Here is a 25,057-nt window from a genome sequence, read left to right on the forward strand (position 1 = left end):
TATACAAGAAAGTATAAAAGCTGCGAAAGGCAAGAAGAGGGAAAAAATGGGAACAAACAGCAAATGCAGTCAGGGAAAACATCGCCTCACCCAGATTGGGGTCCATTCCCACCTCGAAGACTTCGCCGCCTGACCCACTCTGGAATAGTAGCAGACGAGAAAGTGAGGAGAAATTCCTGTGTGTGAGCTAAAAGCGATCCTTGCTCATCTGCGATTGTACATTTGTAGACTCTTGGAAAAAGAGAATGAGGAAAAGAACAAATAATACCATAAGTGCCAGTACTGCTTGGACTTAGAGGGTCATCTGTGGCGAAGGATTTTCGTTCTTTCCAGTTATTTGCATACTGAAATTGTTGGGGAATGGGGGACCGGGGGGAGGTGCGTTCACAGATTTGGTTGCCTGCATTTATATTTGTATTGTTTTATTAGATTGATTTAATAACATTATTTTCACCTTGTCTGTTTTCCACTGTTGATATTGTGTCAACTATATTATTTAATCTATCAGTATCACAGGAAGGGGACAGAGGGTGATTTGGGGTTGACCTGCTATCAGACTCACATAACACCCCAAAAAGTGTTGACATATAGCGAAATTGTCCGGGAAATGGTGATGCGTTATACTCTTTTGTAAGTCACTTTGGATAAAAGCATCTACTCAGCAAATAAACGTAACTATTGATAGTGGTGCTGACCTTTATCATTTCTGGAGAAGAGCTACTGTATATCTGACTCCATCCAAATCAAAATGAAAAATTGTAGTGGAGTACATTTCTCTCCTACTCTGTTTTTCCGGGATTCACCAGTTTCTGTTTCCCACCTGTGGCACTGCCATTAACTTTGCATATGCCCCTCAGGCCAAGCTCACGCTCCACCAAACCAGGATTTCTAAATTACTGAAAATCATTTACCAGTGGAAGTCCACTTTGACAACCAACTTAAGAGCTGCAGATTTTTAATAGTATTTACATATAGTGCCATTGAGAATTATTTTTTATAACTTACACTCATTGCTTTTGCAGGGATATGGTGGCTACATTGCGTTAATGATGCTGAAATCAACGGAAAGACTTTTCAAATGTACAGTAGCCATGTCTCCTATAACAGACTGGAAATTATATGGTAAGTACATTCTAATTTGGTCTTGATTGTCTATTATAAGTGCTTTAGGGGAAGGACTGTCACCCCGACTGGGATAAGAGGCGATTCCTATTTCGGACAGGAGGCCATATTGAAGTGTGAGACTATATGTGGAGGTCTAACCCCACCAAGATGGAGTTTGATTATTAACTCAGATGAGGTGAAAGGCTAATGGATGAACTGGGGGAAACTGTCATTCAAGAGCAGTTTCTGTCCCCAGTACAATAGATGGCAGTGCTTCTCTGGCATTGCCCTGGTATGGATACCCACAGTGATCCAAAGAATTCGTAGTCCTAAAGGACAACCCTGTTGGGGGTCCTTGAGTGCTGCCAGAGAACCCTGCAGGGAGATGAACTCCCAGTTTTGTAGGGCGTCTTCATAACCCACAACTACTTTCCAGCATTCAGTGATGACTGGCACCGGGACAACTCCAGGGCCTAAAATAAAATAAGCTAATTGACCTGAGCCAGGTGAGCTGGAGTTTGGTGGAAGAATAGCAATGCTTGCCTGGAGGAGTGTGAAGACCGGACCGGACACTTGATTACTCGATTATGTTGACCTCTTGTGTAAGTCGCTTTGAGTAAGAGTGTCTGCTAAGCTAACAAATGTAAATGATACAGGAAAACAGGGAAACTCTTTATGGTAAACACAGGTGGTCCACTCACTTTGAGACAACATCACTACCTGCTATAGTACAGAACCACGGGCCTTGTTATAAATGGCGTCTCTAAACCACACTCAGAGCTGGGAGGAAAGTATATCTTTGATGAAAAAAGCTCAACAGTGTATATTTTTTCTCCAGTTTGTCAAGTCTGTGTTAGTGGTGGTCCATTTCAGAGCTATCATTAGGTGTTTTCCCATCACAGGAGCTTTTTGCAGAGACCAGAAACATTTTAGTATATTTGTAGCATTCCTACAGTGGGAACTCAGACCATTTGTAGCTGTCGATAATTTTTTTAGCTCCCAATCCAGGTCCAGTTGGAAGGGGGTGTGTGGCACTACCGATATCTCTACAAAAGGAAGAAGGTCCAAGTCTTTAGAGTCCTGGTGCTTCCTGTCTTGCTATATGGTTGCGAGACATGGACGCTATCCAGTGACCAGAGACGAAGACTGGACTCCTTTGGTCCTGTGTCTTTTCTAAGAATCCTTGGGTACCATTGGTTTGACCTTGTGTTGCTCATGGAGTCCCGAATGAGGCACATGACCTGCATTGTGAGGGAGCGTCAGTTACGGCACGACGGCCATGTGGCACATTTCCCAGAGGGTGATCCATCTCACAGGATCTTCATTGTTGGGGACCTAAGTGTATGGACCAGGCCAAGGGGTCGCCCACGTAACACTTGACTTGACTTGACTACTCCAGGGTACAGTATTTATTTTTCATTCAACCAGGAACTATCGTGGATGGAGCTCAGGTGATGAATTGTGCTGATTGGTTGACCACAAGCAACTGGCACCATCCTACAAATCTGTTAGAAGTTTGGACTTTGGAGAGTTATTGGTGAATATTGTGCGCCATATGGGCTGGCGCCCTGCCCAGGGTTTGTTTCCTGCCTTGTGCCATGTGTTTGCTGGGATTTGGCTCCAGCAGACCCCTGTGACCCTGTAGTTAGGATATCGCGGGTTGGATAATGGATGGATGGATGGTGCACCGCATCACTCTTGATAGCCACCAGTTCTTGGTGGGCTGTGCCATCGCTGCATCGAAGCAGTCATCTCCCCCGTGAAGTCGTGATCACTTCAAAATAATAGGTGGGTGGGGAGCTCCCTGAGAATTCCTAAACACGCCTCACTTTGCACCGCATCAGTGGGAAGGCAATACACAAAAGTGGCCAGGGGACGCAAGAGACCCAGAGCCTACGTCGTACAGGAAATCATTGGTTCCTGAAAACAAAGGACTTTTTGTAATCATCCTCACTTCCTCCATAACATTCTGGTTTGGTTTGTAGTGAAAAGTCAAGCAAAATGACACCTATTATTCGCTAACTACAAAGATTACAATATGCAAGCTTACGAGGAAACTCAGGCCCCTTCTTCAGGTGAGATGTAATACAGAAATTGGAGTTCCCTGTGTTTATATCCACACACTAGGACAAGAAACAACATTCTCTTTAGGTGAGAAATCTTGAAATGCATCTACTGTCTCAAAACATGAATAGGGGTATTCTGTTCAGATGCTAGAACGGATTGTAGGCCTCTAATCAGGACATTTACATACCTCAAGTCGTGAAGCAAGCAAAGATTTCACTCGCCCAGGTAACCATCTACTTCAAGGGGGTGATTATGTACATAGCAGGCTCAACGTGTGTTTTGTGGTACCCAAAGTAAGGTTGCTTCCTGCCTTAAGTGTAGTCTTGATAGGATAAGTTGTGGTCCTTGTGATGCTAAGCTGGACTAAGTAGTGTAAAAAAATGAATTATTCCATTTAGTGAAGCATATGCAGAAGATTGGTGTGATAAGCAATGGAGAAATCACAATGGAATACAGTCATATGAAAAAGTTTGGGAAGCCCTCTTAATTCTTTTGATTTTTGTTTATCATTGGCTGAGCTTTCAAAGTAGCAACTTCCATTTTTAAATTTGGGCACCGCAACAGAGATATGACATCAATACTTAGTTGAGCCTCCTTTTGCTCCTTTGAGCCTCTAGACGCTGTCCTCCTATAGCCTGTGATGAGTGTCTGGATTCTGGATGGAGGTATTTTTGACCCCATTCTTCCATACCAAATCTCTCCAGTTCAGTTCAATTTGATGGCTGCTGAGCATTAACAGCCTTCTTCAAATCATCCCATAGATTTTCGATGATATTCAAGTCAGAGGACTGTGACGGCCATTCCAGAACATTGTACTTCTCCCTCTGCATGAATGCCTTTGTAGATTTCGAACTGTGTTTTGGGTCATCTTCTTGTTGGAATATCCAACCCCTGTGTAACTTCAACTTTGTGACTGATGCTTGAACATTATCTTGAAGAATTTGTTAAAATTGGGTTGAATTCATCTGACCCTCGACTTTAACAAGGGCCCCAGTCCCTGAACTGGCCACACAGCCCCACAGCATGATAGAACCTCCACCACATTTGACAGGAGGTAGCAGGTGTTTTTCTTCCACCATACAAAGCACTTTTTGTTTTGACCAAATAACTCCATTTTTGTCTCATCAGTCCATAGCACTTTGTTCCAAAATGAATCTGGCTTGTCTAAATGAGCATTGGCATACAACAAGCGACTCTTGTTTGTGTCATGAGTGCAGAAAGGGCTTCTTTCTCATCGCCCTGCCATACAGATGTGTTTTGCAAATTGTAATGAATTGTAGAACGATGTACAGATACACCATCTGCAGCGAGATTTTCTTGCAGGTCTTTGGAGGTGATCTGTGGGTTGTCTGTCACCATTCTCACAATCCTGCTCATATGCCGCTCCTGGATTTTTCTTGGTCTGCCAGACCTGCTGGTTTAACAGCAACTGTGCCTGTGGCCTTCCATTTCCTGATTCCATTCCTTACAGTTGAAACTGACAGTTTAGACCTCTGAGATGGCTTTGTGTAGCCTTCCCCTAAACCAGGAGACTCAACAATCTTTGTTTTCAGATCTTTTGAGAGTTGCTTTGAGGATCCCATGCTGTCTGTCACTCTTCAGAGGAGAGTCAAAGGGAAGGAAGCACAACTTGTAATTGACCATCTTAAATACCTTTGACCACTCATGATTGTCTATGAAGTTCAAGGCTTAAAGAGTTAATCCAACCATTTTGGTGTTGCCAGTAATCAGCATTGAGCAGTGACAGGCATTCAAATCAGCACAATGACAAGGGGGGCAACATTTTCGCAGAGCCAGTTTTTCACATTTGATTTAATTTCATACAACTAAATACTGCTTCACTAAAAATGTTTGTTCGCAAAACACCGCAGTACTCAGATGTTCCTAGGAAATGAAAGACATAGCACTGTTATCTTTTTTGTTGAAGTAGAGTCAATTAGAGTCAGGCTGAGAGGGGTTCCCAAACTTTTTCATATGACTGTATAGATACAAAAGAGAATAACAGGAAAGGTGAAACTTTAAGTGAAGACACAGACCGGTTAGGAACTTTTTCCCCTTAGATGCTTACACAAAGTGAGCGCTAGCCCGCCATGCTGATGGAGCGTTCTTATCCTCAGTGATGGAGTCTCATTTGCTTTTGATCACCCTAACACTGCCGATAGCCATCACACTTTTTTCCTTAGTCCCTATTGGGCGAATGACCCACACTAGTGCTGAGGCTGACCATCTCCACTGACACCGGGGCGGTTCATCTTCAGTCGGATGTCATTATGGGTTCATCCAGCAATTACATTATCTGTGCTACCGTAGCAGAAAACATTCAGGATCCCTTCATTGCGCTGACTCTTATCTCGAAAACAGGTTGCCTTCAGATAGCTTAACTTCTGCCAATGGTTGCTGCAACCCATTTTAATATTTCATAAGGTACCAAATCTAAAGCTTCATTATGGCCTTTCTGTAAATAATTATAAATACTTAATGAGCAAGTATTTATGAGTTAGTTACTCATTCCAAGTTTTAACTTGCATAATAAAGTGGGTGATTTATTTCTGTGGGATAGAAGTAACTTGACATTCATGCCCCCACATACAAAGCTAGCATCAATTTATGTTTAGCGTCTTCTACAATAAATATGTCTTTACTGAATATCTAATGCAGAGACAGCGTAAGGCCGCTTCAGAGATAACAGCCGAGCCTAACAGAATATACACTGCTGAGCCAAAATGTTCTTTTCGAAAGCGAATGACATTGAATGTGTCATCACAACAGCACATTTCAAAGTTGTGATGAAGTGCGTAAGGGGTCCATCGCAGTGGTCAATGTTTTTAAATAAAAACAGTGCACTCAGGCTCGGAGATTTGTGTGTTAGCGTAGCTGAGCAGCCCCATGGTGTGGATGGGGAAACTGCAGACATGCTCAGTTCATTCTGCTCAGATGATCACGCTGTTCTGTGGGACATCTGGAGGTTTTGCAGGATCCCCTCGAGGTTGCTGGATATCATGGCCGGCCTGTACAGTAGTACTGTGAGTGCTGTGCAGAGTGGAGGCAGGACATCTGCGTTTTTCCCAGTTGATTCTGGAGTTTGACGGGGTGTGCTCTGCTCCTACTCTGTTCAATACTTGCATGGACTGGATGTTGGGCAGGGTCGTGGGGCATCTGTTGGTGAAGAGAGATTCACTGATCTTGACTTTGCTGATGATGCTGCGATCTTCACGGAGTCAATGGATGCTCTGATTAGTGTTCTCGGAGCCTGAATGTCTGGGCTTGCGAGGGTCCGGATAAAAACAAGATCCAGGCCTTAAGGCCTTGTTCACACGGGCGTTAAGTTTTTGGATAAACGAACTTGCTCTGAACGTCCTAGATGTTTATGTTGCATTTTGTGGTGGCGATCGATTGACTTCTACACCGGCGTTCGTTTGTCTCTGTCTAACGCCAGCCTGCAGCCCAAATTGTGTGTTAACCTGTGGAGGCAGTGTCGGGAACTGGATATGAAAGCCCTTGTCGTTTTATTTGAGGTGCCTCCTTTCAATATGGACCATTTTGCTATGTTAGATATTAATCTTCTTGTTTTAAAAATAATACGGCGACGTAGGGAGAGAAAAAATCGCCGCCGCTACTGGGTTCATCCTCTGACTGCCCCATGTCGGGTTAAAGGAAGTTTTTTTTGTGCTTTATGAAGAAATGCAAAAATTTCCGCACAAGTTTTTTAATTACTGTCGGATGTCGGTTTCCACTTTTGATTGTCTGCTGCAGCTGGTGCAATGCCACATTGCACGCCGATCAACCAATATGCGACTTGGTATCAGCCCCGAAGAGAGACTACTTGTCACTTTGAGGTAAGGAAACAGTAGTCGAGTGTGCGCTTACACCGGTGTTATGCACTGAAATGCCCAAACAGCCATGGATTGCCCCCCCTACATAATCGTTATCAAATATTACAATTATTAGGCAAGTTGTATTTTTGAGGATTAATTTTAATATGGAACAAACACAGTGCTATCAGTCAATCCAAAATGTTAATAAACCTGAAACCTGAATGTTTCACAACGGAAATGTGAGTGTGAACATCATCAGGGGAATACATATGTGCGCACAATTATTAGGCAACTATTAGTGTGCAGATTTATTATGCAACTAAAGGAAAAATGAAAATGTTCCCATCTCACTTGTTTATTTTCATCTGTTATAGTGAGAATAATAAACAAACACCTCAAAATGTACAAATAAACATCTCTGACATTTCAAAAAAAATAAATCAATCAATCAATGACCAATATAGCCACCCTTCTTTCCAATAACAGTCATAAGCCTTTCCATTCATGGAGTCTGTCAGTTTCTTGATCTGTTGACGATCAGCTTTTTGTGGAGCAGTGACTACAGCCTCCCAGACACTCTTCAGAGAGGTGTATTGTTTTTCTCCCCCGTAAATCTAGCGTTTAAGAAGTGCCCACAAGTTCTCGATAGGGTTTAGGTCAGATGAGGAAGGGGGGCCATGTCATTATTCCTTCATCTTTAAGGCCTTTACTGGCTGGCCACGCAGTGGAGAACTTCGATGCAAGTGATGGAGCATTGGCCTGCATAAAAATCATGGTCTTCTTCCTGTATCACTGTTTGAAGAAAGTGTCTTCGAAAAACTGGCAGTAAGTTTGGGAGTTGATTTTGAGTTCATCTTCAATGCAAAAAGGTCCAACTAGCTCATCTTTAAAAATACCAGCTCATACCAGTACCCCACCTCTACGTTGGAGTGGAGCTCTGTGCCCATTACTGATCCACAGGTCCATCCATCTGGTCCATCAAGAGTCACTCTCATCTCATCAGTCCATAAAACCTTTGAAAAAAATCTGTCTTCAGATATTTCTTGGCCCAGTTTTGACGTTTCAACTTATGTTTCTTGTTCAGTGGTGGTTTGGTTTCAGCCCTCCTTACCTTGGCCATGTCTTTGAGCACTGAACACCTTGTACTTCTGGGCACTCCAGGTAGGTTGCAGCTCTGGAATATGAAAGTACTGGAGGATAATGGGTTCCTGGTAGCTTCACGTTTGATTCTTCTCAAATCTTTGGCTGCTAATTTGCGTCTTTTGTTCTCAACACGTTTCTTGCTACCCTGTTGACTATTTGCAACAAAATGTTTGATGGTTCTGTGATCACACACCAATATCTTAGCAATTCCAAAAGTGCTGCATCCCTCTGAAAGACTTTTTACAATTTTTGACTTTTCAGAGTCAGTTAAATCTTTTTTGGCCCATTTTGCCTGAGGAAAACTAGCTGCCTAATAATTCTGCACACCTTGATATAGGGTGTTGATCTCCTTAGGCCACACCCTCCCTCATTACACAAATACACATCACCTGACGTGCTTAAATCCAATAAGCATTCAAGTTAATACAGCTTGGAGTTGGAATATACGCATTAAAAATGATGATATGGTCAAAATACTCACTTGCCTAATAATTGTGCACACAGTGTATATTAGAACATAAATTAATAGGTTCATGGTTTACAAATTACATGAGACAATAAAATAAAATAAGCAATATGAAAATATATATCCGGTCCTCCGAAGCGTAAAATAAATGCGCAGAAAACGAACTAGAAGCAGTTTCCTTGCGTTCGTTAGGTTTTGAACGCCAAGAAAAAGCTGCATGCAACGTTTTTTTGATGCCGTATAAACGCGCTGCCGGACAAACGCACGTCACCAAAGCCCATGTGAACACTCTCATTGACTCCTACGTGTAGAAAACACTCGGCGCTTGATCCGCGCTCACCGGACGCCTTCTGAGCAAAAAAACGCTCGATTTTAACGCCCATGTGAACAAGGCTTTAATGACCTCTTGGGCACAGACGTCAGCAGTGTGTCTGTCTGTAGAGAGAGTGTCGACCTAATCAAGAGGTTTACTTAACTCGGCAGTGACATTCATGTCTCAGGTGACTCTTCCTATGAAGTCAGTAGATGGAGGTATGGGGGTCATGAGGTCACAGGAAAGCGGTGTGTGGCGCTCCTGATATCTCTGCAACAGGACGAAGGTCCAAGTCTTTAGTGTTCTGGTGCTTCCTGTCTTGCTATTTGGTTTCGAGACATGGACACTATCTAGTGACCTGAGATGAAGGCTGGACTCCTTCGGTGCCGTGTCTCTTCGGGAAATCCTTGGGTACTGCTGGTTTGAATTTGTGTTGCTCATGGACTCCCGAATGAGTCACATGACCTGCATTGTGAGGGGGCATCAGTTACAGTACTACAGCCTTGTGCCATGATTCCCAGAGGATGATCCGGCATTGTTGAGGACCCGAGTGGCTGGACCAGGCCAAGGGGACACACATGTAACACCTGGCCGCGGCAGAGAGAGGGTCATTTCCAGAGGGTGGGACTGGACGGCGTGTCTAGGAGAGGGTTGCCAAGCAGGATCCTGAGTTGTTTCGTCGTGTAGTGGGTACGTCAGTACTCTGTACCAGTGCATGCTCCCCAACCTGACCTGAGCTGATCTGAACTGACAGTGCCCATGGCGTGGATAAGTGTCATGAGGACTGAAGACTTTATACAGCCTGCTGAGAGAGAGATACAAATATTTTGCTTCTCTAATGATCTGATTACTTAATATAACCAAGTTTTAAGCCTCACTCAGGTTTTTATTTTATTATTTTATTTTTTTCCTTTTTGTTAGCATCTGCCTTTTCAGAACGGTACATTGGTTTACCTTCAAGAGAAGAAAATCTGTACCAAGTAAGTAACACCTTTGAATGTCTAAATCGTACCAGAAGTAGGTTATGTTGAACTTTCTATTTAATGTATTACATGTATAGATTGCATTATAAGCTTTACGTGCATTCATCATTTATTCATTTTTTGACTTCATCCAGTTCAGGTGTAGGCTTTATAGCTCTATAACATGGACGACTGCCAGTTCATCCATTTATTCATTGTTTCTTTTTCTGAACCAGCTCTTTTCATTAGAAGATCATTTCAAACCACAGCCTGCCTTGATCAGACATCGGCCCATTGCAAGGCCCACTTCAGAGAGATTGTCTAATCGCGTATTGAATTATTTAAAAATGCGGCGGTTTAAATATTTAAAGAAATATTTTGTGGAGAAGTCAATAATGAGGGTTATTTGTGAACAAACCGAAATTAAAGTTCTGGCGTGAAACTTAAATAAGCACATGAGTTGCGTCATAGGAGTTTTATGTTGTGTGGTGGATTGCCGGCATTTCACTCCGGCCCTCAACCCCAGGCCGCCAGGAGGAGCTCTCCCGACAGTATGATCATGCCCCTAGTTCCAGCAGGGCATCATGGACTATGTAGTGTTTGTACACAGCCCTGCTGGATACCTTGGGGGCCACCAGGCGTCACTGTAGGGGGGCTCGTAGGCTCTTATGTGCCCTATGACCCGGGAGTGCGTCACGGTCACGTGACAGGAAGAAACAACGTGCTCCCGGGTTGAAGAAAAGGACTATTTACCCTGACCCGGAAGGAATAAGGACTTGTGGACTATTGGGCAGAAACACTTCCGGGTCAGGAGGTATAAAAGGATTATGGGAACTCACAGACAATGAGCTGAGTTGGGAGGCAGGGTGGCTAAGCGCCTGGGAGTGGAGGATTGTTATTAATTATTGTATTGTTTATTGAGAATTGTGGAGAGGAGCGTGCTTTGTGCACTTTATTATTATAATAAATATCATCATTGGACTTTTACCTGGTGTCTGACGTATAGTCTGAGGGTACAAGGGTGCGAGAAGCGCCCTATTCTGTTACAGTTGATATTACTCTGTGACGCGGTATTGAGCAAGGTGGACTCAGAAAATGCAGTATTTAAAAGGAGGAATAAGAGTAATAAGACTTCTAAAATAATATAGGTGACATTAGGCAATGAGATGAGAAAAGAAAAATTGAAAATGTACGCTTGGCCAAAGAAACTTCATCAAAGAGACAGTTACCACATTTTCATTTTTTAAATATTTTTTTTAACAGTGATCATATTCGAAAAGAACTGTGATAATAGAATACGACTACATACATGAGTAGACTTCATTAAATAAATGCTTTTTAGGAGTACTTTACAATAATATGTAATTAAAAATGTAGGCCAAATAGCCTCTTAGTGGTTTAAAAGCTTTCCCAGACCGCAGATTTTCCAATTCAGCTGATGTGAAAACAGCATTGATCGATGTGCTGTTGTTGGAGGGTCTGTGACTATTTGTAGGTCAGAATTATTAAACATAGCATTCATAAAAGAAGAACCCAAATGAGAGTTAAGGCAGAAGTCTAAAGGTAAAATCGTTGGCTGCTTTGGACCATAATGGAGAGACGATAAACTGCAGTATCAGAAAAGTTCTGAATCATTGTAATGTGCAGGGAACAATGACGCAAATGTCACTTTCGGATTCCCAGAATCCTTTTCAATTTCACTGGCTGAAGACAGATTCGTCTCGTCATTTCTTACGAGATGCCATTATGAGGGTGGGAGAAGATGTGTCTGCACCGTTGTCCGGTGTAATGCTCAGGCCTGACGTTTATGCCAGACATGCCTGTACTGAAGTACGAGTAACACTTGGCGTTAACACTGTTGGTACTTTTACAGCCCGAATATTCCTCAGGGCTTACGCGAGACTCATCTGTACAGTTCCCTGGGTAGCGCTCGGGCCTGACACTAGCAGTAGACACTTGTACCGTTACCTGAGTAAACGCTCGGCTCTAACGCTGGTAGCACTTTCACAGCCCGAATAATCCTCAGGGCTTATGCGAGAAGCATACATTCTGCTGTCGAGTGACGCTTGGGTCTAAACGCTAAGGAGGGTAAAGGCAGGCGAGTTCGCAAAATTGACAATGCTTTTCAATATGAGATTTTAGAGAAAAGCCAAGCTAAATGACACCTTTTATTAACTCACTAAAAAGATAACAATATGCAAGCTTTCGAGGCAACTCAGGCCCCTTCTTCAGGCAAGATGTAATACAGAAACTGGAGTTCTCTGTGTTTATATACACACTAGGACAAGAAACAACATTGGTAAATCTTTAAATGAGATTTTAAAATTTTGTACAGCATAGTTTATTTGAGATAACTCAGTTACTATTGAACTGTCCAGGAAGTAAGTTTGCCAAATCTCAACAAAATCGTTCTACTAGGACCCGACTTGCTTAATACAGCCAGACAGATACGGAATATTGCATATATATGCAAATGTACCTAAAAAATAAAACTATAGTGTATGTGTTAATGAAATATTTATTCAAATCCACACTGTATTCCACCAGGTGAGAGTTACTATGTAGCATAGCATGCACATCTTTAGGACAGTCAACCATATGCAGAGGAAACTAATGCAGATATGGAGCTGATTAGGCCAATGACCACCAGTCATGAATGTGAACCTTTACCTCTGACACTGGGAGGCCATATCTCTAACCACTAGGCCACCCTGTGTTTGAGATAGATAGATAGATAGATAGATAGATAGATAGATAGATAGATAGATAGATAGATGAAAAGGCACTATATAATAGATAGATAGATAGATCGATAGATAGATAGATAGATAGATAGATAGATAGATAGATAGATAGGCACTATATAATGATAGATAGATAGATAGATAGATAGATAGATAGATAGATAGATAGATAGATAGATAGATAGGCACTATATAATGATAGATAGATAGATAGATAGATAGATAGATAGATAGATAGATAAGGCACTATATAATAGATAGATAGACAAACACTATATAATAAGATAGATAGACAGATAGATAGACAAGCACTATACAATAAGACAGATAGACAAGCAGTATATAATAAGATAGATAGATATGAAAGGCACTATATAATAGATAGATAGACAAGCACTATATAATAAGATAGATAGATAGACAAGCACTATATAATAGATAGATAGATACTTTATTAATCCCAAGGGTAAATTCACACACAAGGGGAAATTCACAAGAAGATAGATAGATAGATAGATAGATAGATAGATAGATAGATAGATAGATAGATAGATAGATAGATAGATAGATAGATATGAAAGGCACTATATAACAGGTGCAGAATCCACCTGGATGATGTGGCAGCAGTCATTTCTGCAGCAATATGCTCACCACTTATTAGCTATTAGGTGGTGAAGTGGTGATGGTGATAGCTATTTACAGGTAGAGGAGGATTAGGGGGCCAGAATGACTAGGCCATGAAGGGCAGTTTAGCCTGGACATCAGCATACACCCTACTATTTACTAAGGATTCACAGGTATCTTTTATAACCAGAGAGAGTCAGGACCTTGATCACACCCTTTTTATAGCACTGTGTCCCTATCATTGCACTGGGGCATTGGGATCCACATTCAGACCAAAGGGTAAGCACTCCCTGCTGGCATCACCAACACGTCTTCCAGCTACAACCCAAGCTTCTCCTAAATGGACTCCCATCCAAATACTAGCCATGCCCGAAAATGCTTAGCTTTAGATGGATAACATCTTTCAAAGTGAGCGTGGTATATCGGCCAGGGAAGGCCACCAAGCCAGAGAGACTGACCTAACATCGAATAAGAGTAAGGTTCAATGGCCAGGGGGGACAGAAAAAACAAAAAAACTCCAGACGGCTGGAGAAAAATAAAATCTGTAGGGATTCCAGACCATGAGACCGCCCAGTCCCCTCTGGGCATTCTACCTAACATAAATGAAACAGTCCTCTTTGGATTTAGGGTTCTCACGGAAGGGCTTGATGATGATGATGGTCACGTAGACTTCTTCCTTTTAATCCGTCCATCATTGTTGGAGCATCATGAAGCTTTGAGTAGGTGGAGGTGGCGCAGGCCACCACCACAAAGAAACCGGAAAAAGAAACAGAAAAGAGAGTAGGGGTCAGTACGATTTTAGAGCCACCATGAATAGTTATTATGATGAATTGAACATACAGAGTATCAGGATTAAGTTAAATTGAAGTTATAAAAGGCCATGTTAAAGTAATGTGTTTTCAGCAGTGTTTTAAAGTGCTCTACTGTATCAGCCTGGCAAATTCCTATTGGCAGGCTATTCCAGATTTTAGGTGCATAACAGCAGAAGGCCGCCTCACCACTTCTTTTAAGTTTTGTTCTTGGAATTCTAAGGAGACACTCATTTGAGGATCTGAGGTTACGATTTGGAATATAAGGTGTCAGACATTCCGATATATAAGATGGGGCGAGATTATTTAAGGCTTTATAAACCATAAGCAGAATTTTAAAGTCAATTCTGAATGACACAGGTAACCAGTGTAGTGACATCAAAACTGGAGAAATGTGTTCTGATTTTCTTTTCCTAGTTAGGATTCTAGCAGCTGCATTCTGCACTAGTTGCAAACGATTTATATCTTTTTTGGGTAGTCCTGAGAGGAGTGCGTTACAGTAATCTAGTCGACTGAAAACAAACGCGTGAACTAATTTCTCAGCATCTTTCAGTGATATAAGAGGTCTAACTTTACTTATGTTTCTTAAGTGAAAAAATGCTGTCCTAATGATCTGATTAATATGTGATTTAAAATTCAGATTACAGTCAACAATCACCCCTAAGCTTTTTACCTCCGTCTTGACTTTTAATCCTAATGTATCCAGTTTATTTCTAATAGCCTCATTGTATCCATTATTGCTGATCACTAAAATTTCAGTTTTCTCTTTATTTAACTTGAGAAAATTACTATTCATCCATTCTGAGATACTAGTCAGACATTGTGTTAGTGAATCAATAGAATCGGGTCATCAGGTGCTATTGATAAGTACAGCTGTGTGTCATCAGCATAGCTGTGGTAGCTCACGTTGTGCCCTGAGATAATCTGACCTAACGGAAGCATGTAGATTGAGAATAACAGCGGACCCAGGATAGAGCCTTGTGGAACACCATATTGGATATCATGTGTCTTGAGTTGTAATTCCCACAACTAACAAAATATTTTCTCCCTGTCAGGTAGGATTCAAACCAATTTAAGACACTGCCAGAGAGGCCCACCCATTGACTAAGGCGATTTCTAAGAATGTTGTGATCAATGGTGTCAAATGCAGCACTCAGATCTAAGAGGATGAGAACAGATAAATGGCCTCTGTCTGCATTTACCCGCAAGTCATTTACTACTTTAACGAGTGCAGTTTCTGTGCTGTGATTTGTTCTAAAACCTGACTGAAATTTATCAAGAATAGCATGTTTATTTAGGTGGTCATTTAACTGCATAATGACTGCCTTCTCTAGAACTTTACTTAAGAAGGCAGGTTAGAGATGGGTCTAAAATTTTCAAGAGCTGAGGGTCAAGATTATGTTTCTTAAGTAGGGGTTTAACTACAGCAGTCTTAAGACAGTCTGGGAAGACCCCAGTATCTAGTGACGAATTTACTATGTCAAGAACATTATCAATTAGCACGCCTGATACTTCTTTGAAAAACCTTGTTGGTATCGGGTCAAGGACAGGTGGAGGGTTTTAATTGAGAGATTATTTTCTTTAAATCAGGTAAATCTATCCTAGTGAAAGAGTTTAATTTGTTTATAACAGGATGTTGGGGTTTAGGGGGATCCTTAGTGTTGGGGAGATATACTATGTTATTTCTAATATCATTAATTTTTTGATTGAAAATACAGCGACAGCCTCACAGGTTTCACTGGAAGCACTTAGGAGGCATTCCTTTGAGCTACCTGGGTTTAGTAGGCGATCAATTGTTGAAAATAAGACTCTGGGATTACTAGCATTGTTATTTATAATCTTTGAGAAATAGCAGCGTCTCTCAAGACGGACAGTGTTATTGTATTCTGTTATTTTGACTTTTAATATTTCGTGGTGGATAGTAAGTTTACTCTTCCTCCATTGACGCTCAGCTCTACGGCATGTTCTCTTTAAATCAGACACTCTTTGGGTCTTCCATGGTATACCAATGCTAGAAGATTTTTTCACTGTCTTTTCAGGTGCAACTATGTCAACAGCAGCTCTCACTTTAGAATTAAATCTTTCCACCTTACTATTTACATTGTCCTCGCTATTATAGCTGGCACTATAAACGGACTGATTGCTTAAAATGTTTGTAAGTTTTAAAGCTGCTGCGAATCAAAGAAGCGTTTTTAACAATATGCTTCTCATGAGTGTTTTTATCATTATTTCTATATTAAAAGTAGAAGAAAATGGTCTGATAGACCAATATCAATGATCTGTTTTATATCAACTTTCAGTCCTTTAGTAATCACTAAGTCTAATGTATGACCTGCTTTATGTGTAGGCTGATTTATGAGTTGTCTCAAATCAAAAGAATCCAGGAGGTTCATAAATTCTTTTACTTTTAGATCACACTGATTATCTATATGAAAATTAAAGTCGCCAACTATTAGGAGTGTGTCATAGTTAGTAATTAAAATTGACATTAAGTCAGAGAATTCCTCAAAAAACGACGCGTTATATTTAGGAGGTCTATACACGGATAGTATTAGAACTTGAGAATCTCCATGAATAACAACGGCGAGATACTCAAAGGACTTGAACTTACCAAAACTGACATCTTTACATTTTAATCGCTCGAGTAAATGTTAGCCAATCCGCCCCCTTTTCCCTGGCGGTTTGCATGAGTAAAACTGTAATCCGGAGGCAGATTCGATTAAAACTGCACGCATCTGAATTCAGCCATGTTTCATTTAGTGCAATAAGATCTATTTTTATCACTAATAAGATCGTTGATAAAAAACGTTTTGTTAGTTAAAGCTCTAACATTTAATAGTGCCATATTTAATGTTTCGGAGGTGCAGAGATGAGTACTATGTGCGTTGTTATTTGGAATAGGAACTAAATTATTATTATTAGCGCTCTGTGTATTTTTGTTTAATCTGTGATCTGTTTTTATAGTTTTAATACATTGTTCCTCTAAAATAGTGATTTTAATTAGATTATTGGAGTTTATGCCGTATTTCCTAGGTTTTCTACGTGCATTGAGATTGCTTATTACAGTATTAATGGTGTGCACTTTAACGGAAGACTCTATTAAACATTCATCATGTCCTGGCACAGCAGTATTATTTCGGAAGGGGTTAGGGGTTAATTTTACAGCATTAATTAATTATTCAACAGGAAAATATTCTCTAAAAGACAGTACTTTGTATCTCTTTCTTTTGAGTGTGATAAGTGTACCACTATTTCCATTTGCCTTATATTATCACATTTTTTATGATAGGTTTCCAGTGTGCTACACGATATTCAAGAGTTAAAAGAGCAGAATGTGATGTTAATACATGGAACGTCAGATGGTAAGTCTGTGAAAAAAGCTTCTTTAATATGTTTGACACATTTTGTGTTCTTTATTTTGTGCATCTGTATGATCAAGATGGCCCTGATGCAAATGCAAATGGTTTATAGATATTTATACTGTTTTATTCATTTATTTATTTATTTTGTACTTAATGGCATACCCATCTAAGATTAAACTGAACTCTAAGTAATCGACGTAGACCTCAACATTAACATTCGCAGTACACCACCTATTTGAATGTATTTTGTAAATCATGTAGTAACAAAACACATTGAATGTGTCATTCCAATTGATGGTGCATCACAAACATTTGCAGTAGTACATTTTATTATTAGTTGTGGCATGGTGGCGCAGTGGGTAGCGCTGCTGCCTCACAGTTAGGAGACCTGGGTTCACTTCCGGGTCCTCCCTGCGTGGAGTTTGCATGTTCTCCCCGTGTCTACGTGGGTTTCCTCCCACAGTCCAAAGACATGCAGGTTAGGTGCATTGGCGATCCTAAAACTGTCACTAGTGTGTGTGTGTGTGCCCTGCGGTGGGCTGGCACCCTGTCCAGGGATTTGTTCCTGCCTTGCACCTCGTGCTGGCTGGGATTGGCTTTAGCAGAACCCCATGACCCTGTGTTAGGATATAGCAGGTTGGATAATGACTGACATTTTATTACTACAAATGTGTGCGATGCACCATCTGTTGGAATGTCAAATGCAAGGCATATGTCTCTGTTAAATATCATTTGGTATTGGATCCATAAAGGCAGTGTTAATATTTGGGACGTGCTATCCACTGGAATGACAAAAACAACACATTTAATTACTGCAAATGTTGTGATGTACCATGTGTTGGAAATGAAAAGTGCATATGTCTCTGTTATACACCATTTGGTGTGGGATTCATACAGTGTTAATATTTGTAATGTGCTATCCGTTGGAATGATAAAAGCAATGCATTTTATCACTACAAAATGCAAACTTTACAAAATGTGCCATCTGCTGAAAATGATAAATGCAATGCATATGTCCCTGTTATTTACCATTTGGTGTGGGATTCATAAAAGCAGTGGTTAAGCTTAAAATGTGTCATCTAATAGAATGTATTTTGTTACCACAAGCGTTTGTGAAGCACCATTTGTTGGAATGACAAATTTGAAGCATATATCTCAGTTATACACCATTTGGTGTGGATTCATAAAAGCAGTGCTAATGCTTTTGGTGCACTATCTATCCATCCATCCATTTTCTAACCCGCTGAATCCGAATAGGGTCACGGGGGTCTGCCGGAGCCAATGCCAGCCAACACAGGACACAAGGCAGGAACCAATCCTGGGCAGGGTGCCAACCCACTGCAGGCACTATCTATTGAAAGTACAAATACAATGCATTTCATTACTCCAAATGTTAATGATGCACCATCTGTTGGAATACCAGAGCCATAGCAACCGGGTGGACCCCCAAACACTTGTTCTTTAAATAAAGGTGGATTTTTAGTTCCCAAGAAAAGAAACTGCATATCTTAAGTTAAAAAAAAAAAGAATCTCCAAAATATAATTAACAAACAAACCATGCTAATGCTGCTTTTATCGGTCAATGCAGTGTAAGTGAAATCTGAAATACCAAAGGTTGAAGAGGCACAAGGAAAATGTTAATAAGATCACCTTCACAGGAAATATTTTGTAAATGTTATAAGCTGTGAACAAAATGAAACTGTAAATATCTAATTACAATGTTGGAAAAAAAAAGCTGCACACCTATTACAGTACCCCGTACTCTCCGTTCCAGCTGACTGGTCTTCATTTGACCTTTCCGGCAGCCTGACCACATCCAATTTGGTGTTTGTAACCATTCATTAAAAAAGAAATAAATAAAAGAATTATACATTGTGTTTATTGTACTTTTTTTCTCTTCCAGCAAATGTTCATTTTCAGCACTCAGCAGAACTGATTAAACATCTAATAAAAACTAAAGCAAACTACACTATGCAGGTAAGTGTCTGAGTGCAAGTTGCGAATACAGAGTGAATATTAAATGAGCAAATATCTTTAGTATGAAGACAGAAACAAAACACAAAGGGGAGAGCAGCCTGTGAGATTGAGAGCCCAATTGTGTGGTGAGAATTGAGCTGACTAGGTGTACATCACGGAATAGGAGATCATTTGTTATCATCATTAATGTGTATACAGAACTGCAGTGGCCTTAATGGAGCTCACTTACTCTGCTCTTCCTCTCGCATAATCATCCATCTGTCTGTGTTTCAGGTTATTTTAGATTCTGCATGCATATCAACTTCTTTCATTTCAATATTCAGGGTGTACAGCATCAGATAAATTCATTTTGATATGGGCATTTTGAGCATGAGAAAGGCGCTATATCAATAAAATGTCTCTCTATTATAATAAAATAATCTTGGGAAGAGAGACGAGATGTGATTTTCTCAGAGAGACACTTTCACGTCCCGCTAGACGAGACTTTGGGCCAAGAGATTTAACCACACCCGGAGCTGGGAATAAAAGACAAAGAGTAGATGGCAAAGTAGAACGTCGTAAAGGATTCAAAAACATTGGCGCGATACACATACAGAGCAGGTTAGAGGTAATGAAAGTACGAAAATTCGAAAGTCTCAAAAAAATGACAGTAAAGATCGCATTAGCACAAACATGAAAATACTCGGTGAAATAACAGAACAGCGAAAAGAGATCGAATATATTGTTTGGATTTAAAGTGTAAGTCGGAGACCTGCAGATCGTCTAATTTGTGTTGCTATCAGGGGAAAAAAAAGTAGTGTTCCTTCCCAATGAAGAGTCGTATCCGCGAGAATTAAAAGATTGGTTGTTTGGTGCAAGAGAAAATTTTAAGGCCCGCAAGACAAGATTTTATACAAAGAGATTTGGAAAAGTCCTGCCCATATCTAAAACATTTACAACCACGCACACTGTTCAATCATTTCTCATTTGTGTGAATGCTATTGTCAGACACAGTTCGCGTAAAGAGAAAGAAACAATATTCACTCACGGGCAGTGATACGTTGCGTTGTCACGATGTAATTCCAAACACGGAATCAAAATTCAATGGGATATTGACGAAAAGGTAAAAGCGACAGGAGATCGAATATATGGACATAGGTGATATGATCGAAATATGTAGATATTGTTTGGCTTTAAAGTTTGAGATTTGTAGATTGTCTAATTCGTGTTGCCATCAGGGAAAAGTAGTGTTTCTTCGAGAGAAGAAAGGAGCCGCTTAACGCCTTCATTTTCCAACTCATCACTTCCGTGCATTGCGCAGTTCCACTGCTTGCTTTTTCAGTATCCGGATCATCACCATGACAACCAGTGCAAAGGAACCCCGGGGTTTGGATTCCTATCAGCCATTGCCGAGGACTTACATGGTGAGGTCGTTTTGTATGTTTGGGAAGAAGCAAAATATCACTTCAGCCAAAATTCAATTATCGACGGACTTTATTAGCTTTGGACTCATTTATCACATACATTTCAACTTGCCGTTTATCATTAATCTGTGTTTGTGTTCCATGCTTATTCATTTATTGTTTAGTGGCAAGGGAGGGTTTGTGTTAATATTATTATTGTATATTTATGTGTTCATATAAATAATATCTACTCTCTCTCTCTATATATATATATAAAATCCTAAGCCTAAAAGTGCAATGATTTTGTGCAACGATTTTATGTGACGTTTTTATGTCACACTTTAAATCGGGCTTATTTTAAAACCTATACATATATGTTTGGCATCATTCTTTTCAGAATTGATCAAACTTTAGCAGTTAGATTTTCAGACTCTTATTCTGTTTTTAAATTATTAACTAAAAAGTATTAAGAACTCACATCCCGCGAGATGAGACTTTGTGCCAAGAGATTTAACCATGGGTTTAACCCTAACCCTAATCTGGGGCAGGAAATAAAAGACAAAGAGTAGGACAGCTGCTGTACAGACTTTTAAATGCTTAAAGCGCTGCACGAGATGCAGATCACATGGCACGGCAGCAGCTGATCAAGCAAAGAGGAGGTAAAAAAAATTGTATACAGTGGAACCTCTAGATACGATCACCTCTGTATACGAGAAATTCAAGATAAGAGGAAAGTATGAGCGAAAAATTCGGATCAAAATACGAGCATTGGCTCACGTAACGAGCCACGAGCCAGGCTGTGGTTATGCGTGACACGTTTCCCAATCCGCCTCGACTCGGGGATTCACCCAAGATGACGCTGCCAGCCCTTCAGCTCACTCAGTGTTCCTTGTTCTCCTGTAGCATGAGGATCTACGCGTTTGTGCGCTTGTGATTTCATTGTTTTGCTGTAGCAGTTCGCTGTATAAGCGTATCCCAAAATATCGCGGACATGCAGACGGAGAATAGGAGACGATTGCCCTCAAGAGGAGAGAGAGAGAGAGAGGCGCGCGAGCGAGATAAGGAGAGAGAGAGAGAGAGGAGCGAGCGAGAGAGATAAGGAGAGAGAGAGAGAGAGACACGTGCGAGCGAGAGAGATAAGGAGTGAGAGAGAGAGACGCGTGCAGCGAGCGAGAGAGATAAGGAGAGAGAGAGAGAGACGCGTGTGCGAGCGAGAGAGATAAGGAGTGAGAGAGAGAGAGAGACGCATGCGAGAGAGAGAAATAAGGAGAGAGAGAGGCGCGCGCGAGTGACAGAGAGAGAGAGAGAGAGAGAGACGGGTGCGCGAGCGAGAGATAAGGAGAGAGAGAGAGAGAGAGAGAGACGGGTGCGCGAGCGAGAGAGAAGAACCATCAGCTCAGTTATGATCACATGATGCTCAGCAGACAAAGTGTATCCATACTACAGGTATTGCAAGACATCGCTCGTTTTATCAAGTCAAAATTAATTAAAAAATTTAGCTCGTCTTGCAAAACACTCGTAAACCAAGTTACTTGCAAACCGAGGTTCCACTTGTATATATTATTTATCAGTGTTATTTGTTAGGAAAATTGATTTTTATGTTGATATTTTTGGGGGTGCGGAACGGATTAACTGGATTTCCATTATTTTCAATGGGGAAGTTTGTTCTAGATACGAGAAATTCGCTATACAAGCTCAGTGCTGGAACGAATTCAACTCGTATCTCGAGGTTCCACTGTATATTTGTTTCCCATTGTATCACCGTTTAAGAGGGGGTTTCTGAGGAGCAACCGGGTCTCCTTGGGGTGCATTCAGCCCTCCTCTTCACAACACGAGTAGCAGAGACGAGAAGTGGCTGGCGCGTAGCAGAGGCCCTTTGGTGTTTGGTGAGCGAAGCGATATATATGTGGGGGTTGCATCAGGAAGGGCATCTGGTGTAAAATTTTACCAAATCAATATGCGGACAAAGATGATCCGCTGTGGCAACTCCTAGCGGGAGCAGCCGAAAGAAGAAGATGTATATATAACCATTCAGTGGTGTCTTTGGGATAGTGGTGAATTGTGTGCACATGTATAGTATTGAGTATTTGTCGGCCCTTGTGTGTGTACATATAAAGATATCCATTGTCAATATATCTGCACTTGATTTTACTTTGCTGACTTGTAGTGCCTGTTATTTCGTCATTTGGGGGAAAAAGGACTGTTTGTAAGGAGTACAGCTTGTTATTAGCTTGAGAATCCTCAGGATAGACAAGGAAATAGTCTTGGTAGTGTAGTTGCCCATCTGAGTAAAGGGGTCGGCTGTTACAAGTCAGTCAGTCAGTTAGTCATTGTCCAACCTGCTATATCCTAACTATAGGGTCACGGGGGTCTGCTGGACCCAATTCCAACCAACACAGAGCTCAAGGTAGGAACAAACCCCGGGCAGGGTGCCAGCCCACCACAGGGCACACACACCCCCACTAGGGACAATTTAGGATCACCAATGCACCTAACCTGTATGTCTTTGGACTGTGGGAGGAAACCCATGCAGACACGGGGAGAACATGCAAACTCCACGCAGGGAGGACCCGGGAAGCGAACCCAGGCCTCCTTACTTCGAGGCAGCAGTGCTACCCACTGCGCCACCATGCCGCCCCGCTGTTACAATAATTAACCAGAACACCTGCCAAAGCAGAATGAAAATTAGGTTGAAAAATACCGTTAACGACTTAAAAAATCGACATATTTCCCCATATAACTGCTTATTACATTTTAATAAAAATCTAGCAAACATAGTTTGCAATTTCTACATTGACTCCAAAAACAAAGAAACTGGGAAATAATGACTCACCGAATTAGAAATGAAAAATAGAAGATGGTTGGAACAAAAACCTGCAGCCACAAGGGGTCCCCAGGACCGATTTTGGGAACCACTGATCTAGGTGGTCTCCCATCCCATCCAAATACTGGCCGGGCCCAAACTTGTTTAGTTTCAGGTGGATGATGTCTTCTGAGGTGCATCCCACCCCACTTATCTAAGAGAGGCGCGTTCGTTCAGGGTGCAAGACCAAAAGCAACAACAGCCGCTGGATGGATAGTTTGTTCTCCTCTTGGCACAGCGTCTATTAATAATGCATATTTGGTAAGGACTGACGTCTTTGTTTTTTGAGCTGATTGGACAATGCCTTGTGGTAAACGTGAGGTATGTGTAATTTAAATTTTTTAAATTTGTATAAACCTATGCCATACTTATGTACCAAATAAGAAAGAATGCGTGTCCATTGTTTTAATGATCTTTTTTTTTTCTTTCCCCGACAGATCTACCCAGATGAAGGACATTTTGTGTCAGAAAAAAGCAGACAGCACCTGTATGGCACACTCATCACCGTCTTTAGAGAGTGTCTAAGAGAAGACACATTATTATTTCCAGAGGAGCCAGAAGAGGATGAATAGGTCAACAGGCCACTGGAAGGACTTTATAATTTATTTCTGTAATGACTACTGGAGCCTTGAAGGCTCTGAAGTAAGCATTAGCTAGAAATGACTGAGAGAGTGCAGATGCTCCAGAGGCTCAAGGGCAGATAAAGGATTTCTATCAGTGGAACGGCACAGTTAGACATACTGGGCCAACAGTCCGCATTTAACATATCAGGCCCCAACTTCTCTTCGATTTAGAAATCTCTTTTGGAAGGGCACAGGTCTGCTTCATCTTCCAAAGAGAATTTAGTTTTTACATCCATAGTTATGTGCATGATTATTTGGTTTAGCGTCACCGATCTTTCTTTTCTTTTCTTTTTTTTTTTTTGTTTTTTGGTTTTTCATGTAAATATTTCTGGTAGCAGCGAGCCCACACGTTTCACTGTCTGTCTGTATGGTTTCTTCCCCTTTGTAAAGCTACAACGATGTAGAAACAAGTGCAATTCCTTCACTCTTTCACTTATAAAAGCAATCCTGTGGAGTGCATAGAGGAAACATACGCAAATGAAAAACAAAAAAAAAATGTATTTAAATAGCACCCAATCCAAAAATTCTTACTCTCGACTCTCAAAAATGATTTGATTTTTTTTTTTAAAAGATGTAAGTATTTTGTAATGCTTGTCCTCTCCTTTTTTCCTTTCCGTTTATAGATTTTTTTTTTTGTTATTGTTATTTCTTGATAATTAACTGGAAAAAAAAAATAAATCTTACTTCAATACTTTAAACTTTTGTTTGTAGTGTGAAGAGTGGATGTATGGGCTGCTGTCATCTGGTATTGGCATCATGGCATCCCGCCTGTTATTCCCCTCAAGGTTATTGGGATGCAGAAA

At 40.9% G+C, this 25,057-nt stretch overlaps 1 protein-coding gene across 2 annotated transcripts in view; it reads left to right on the forward strand.

The window, feature by feature from the left end:
* The window catches only part of LOC120530791 (inactive dipeptidyl peptidase 10-like), an 898,875-nt gene extending 874,039 nt beyond the window's left edge, over positions 1-24,836 (forward strand). For both annotated transcript variants that reach the window (XM_039755400.1, XM_039755402.1), the window contains exons 22-26: positions 1,023-1,122; positions 9,830-9,888; positions 17,337-17,409; positions 19,313-19,386; positions 24,069-24,836. In XM_039755400.1, coding sequence (XP_039611334.1) covers positions 1,023-1,122; positions 9,830-9,888; positions 17,337-17,409; positions 19,313-19,386; positions 24,069-24,203 — 441 coding nt within the window. In that variant the 3' untranslated portion in view covers positions 24,204-24,836. The remainder of the gene's footprint in view (positions 1-1,022; positions 1,123-9,829; positions 9,889-17,336; positions 17,410-19,312; positions 19,387-24,068) is intronic.
* Positions 24,837-25,057: the final 221 nt, after the last annotated feature.

The sequence above is a fragment of the Polypterus senegalus genome, chromosome 6 (assembly GCF_016835505.1).
Source record: "Polypterus senegalus isolate Bchr_013 chromosome 6, ASM1683550v1, whole genome shotgun sequence".
NCBI lineage: Eukaryota > Metazoa > Chordata > Cladistia > Polypteriformes > Polypteridae > Polypterus > Polypterus senegalus.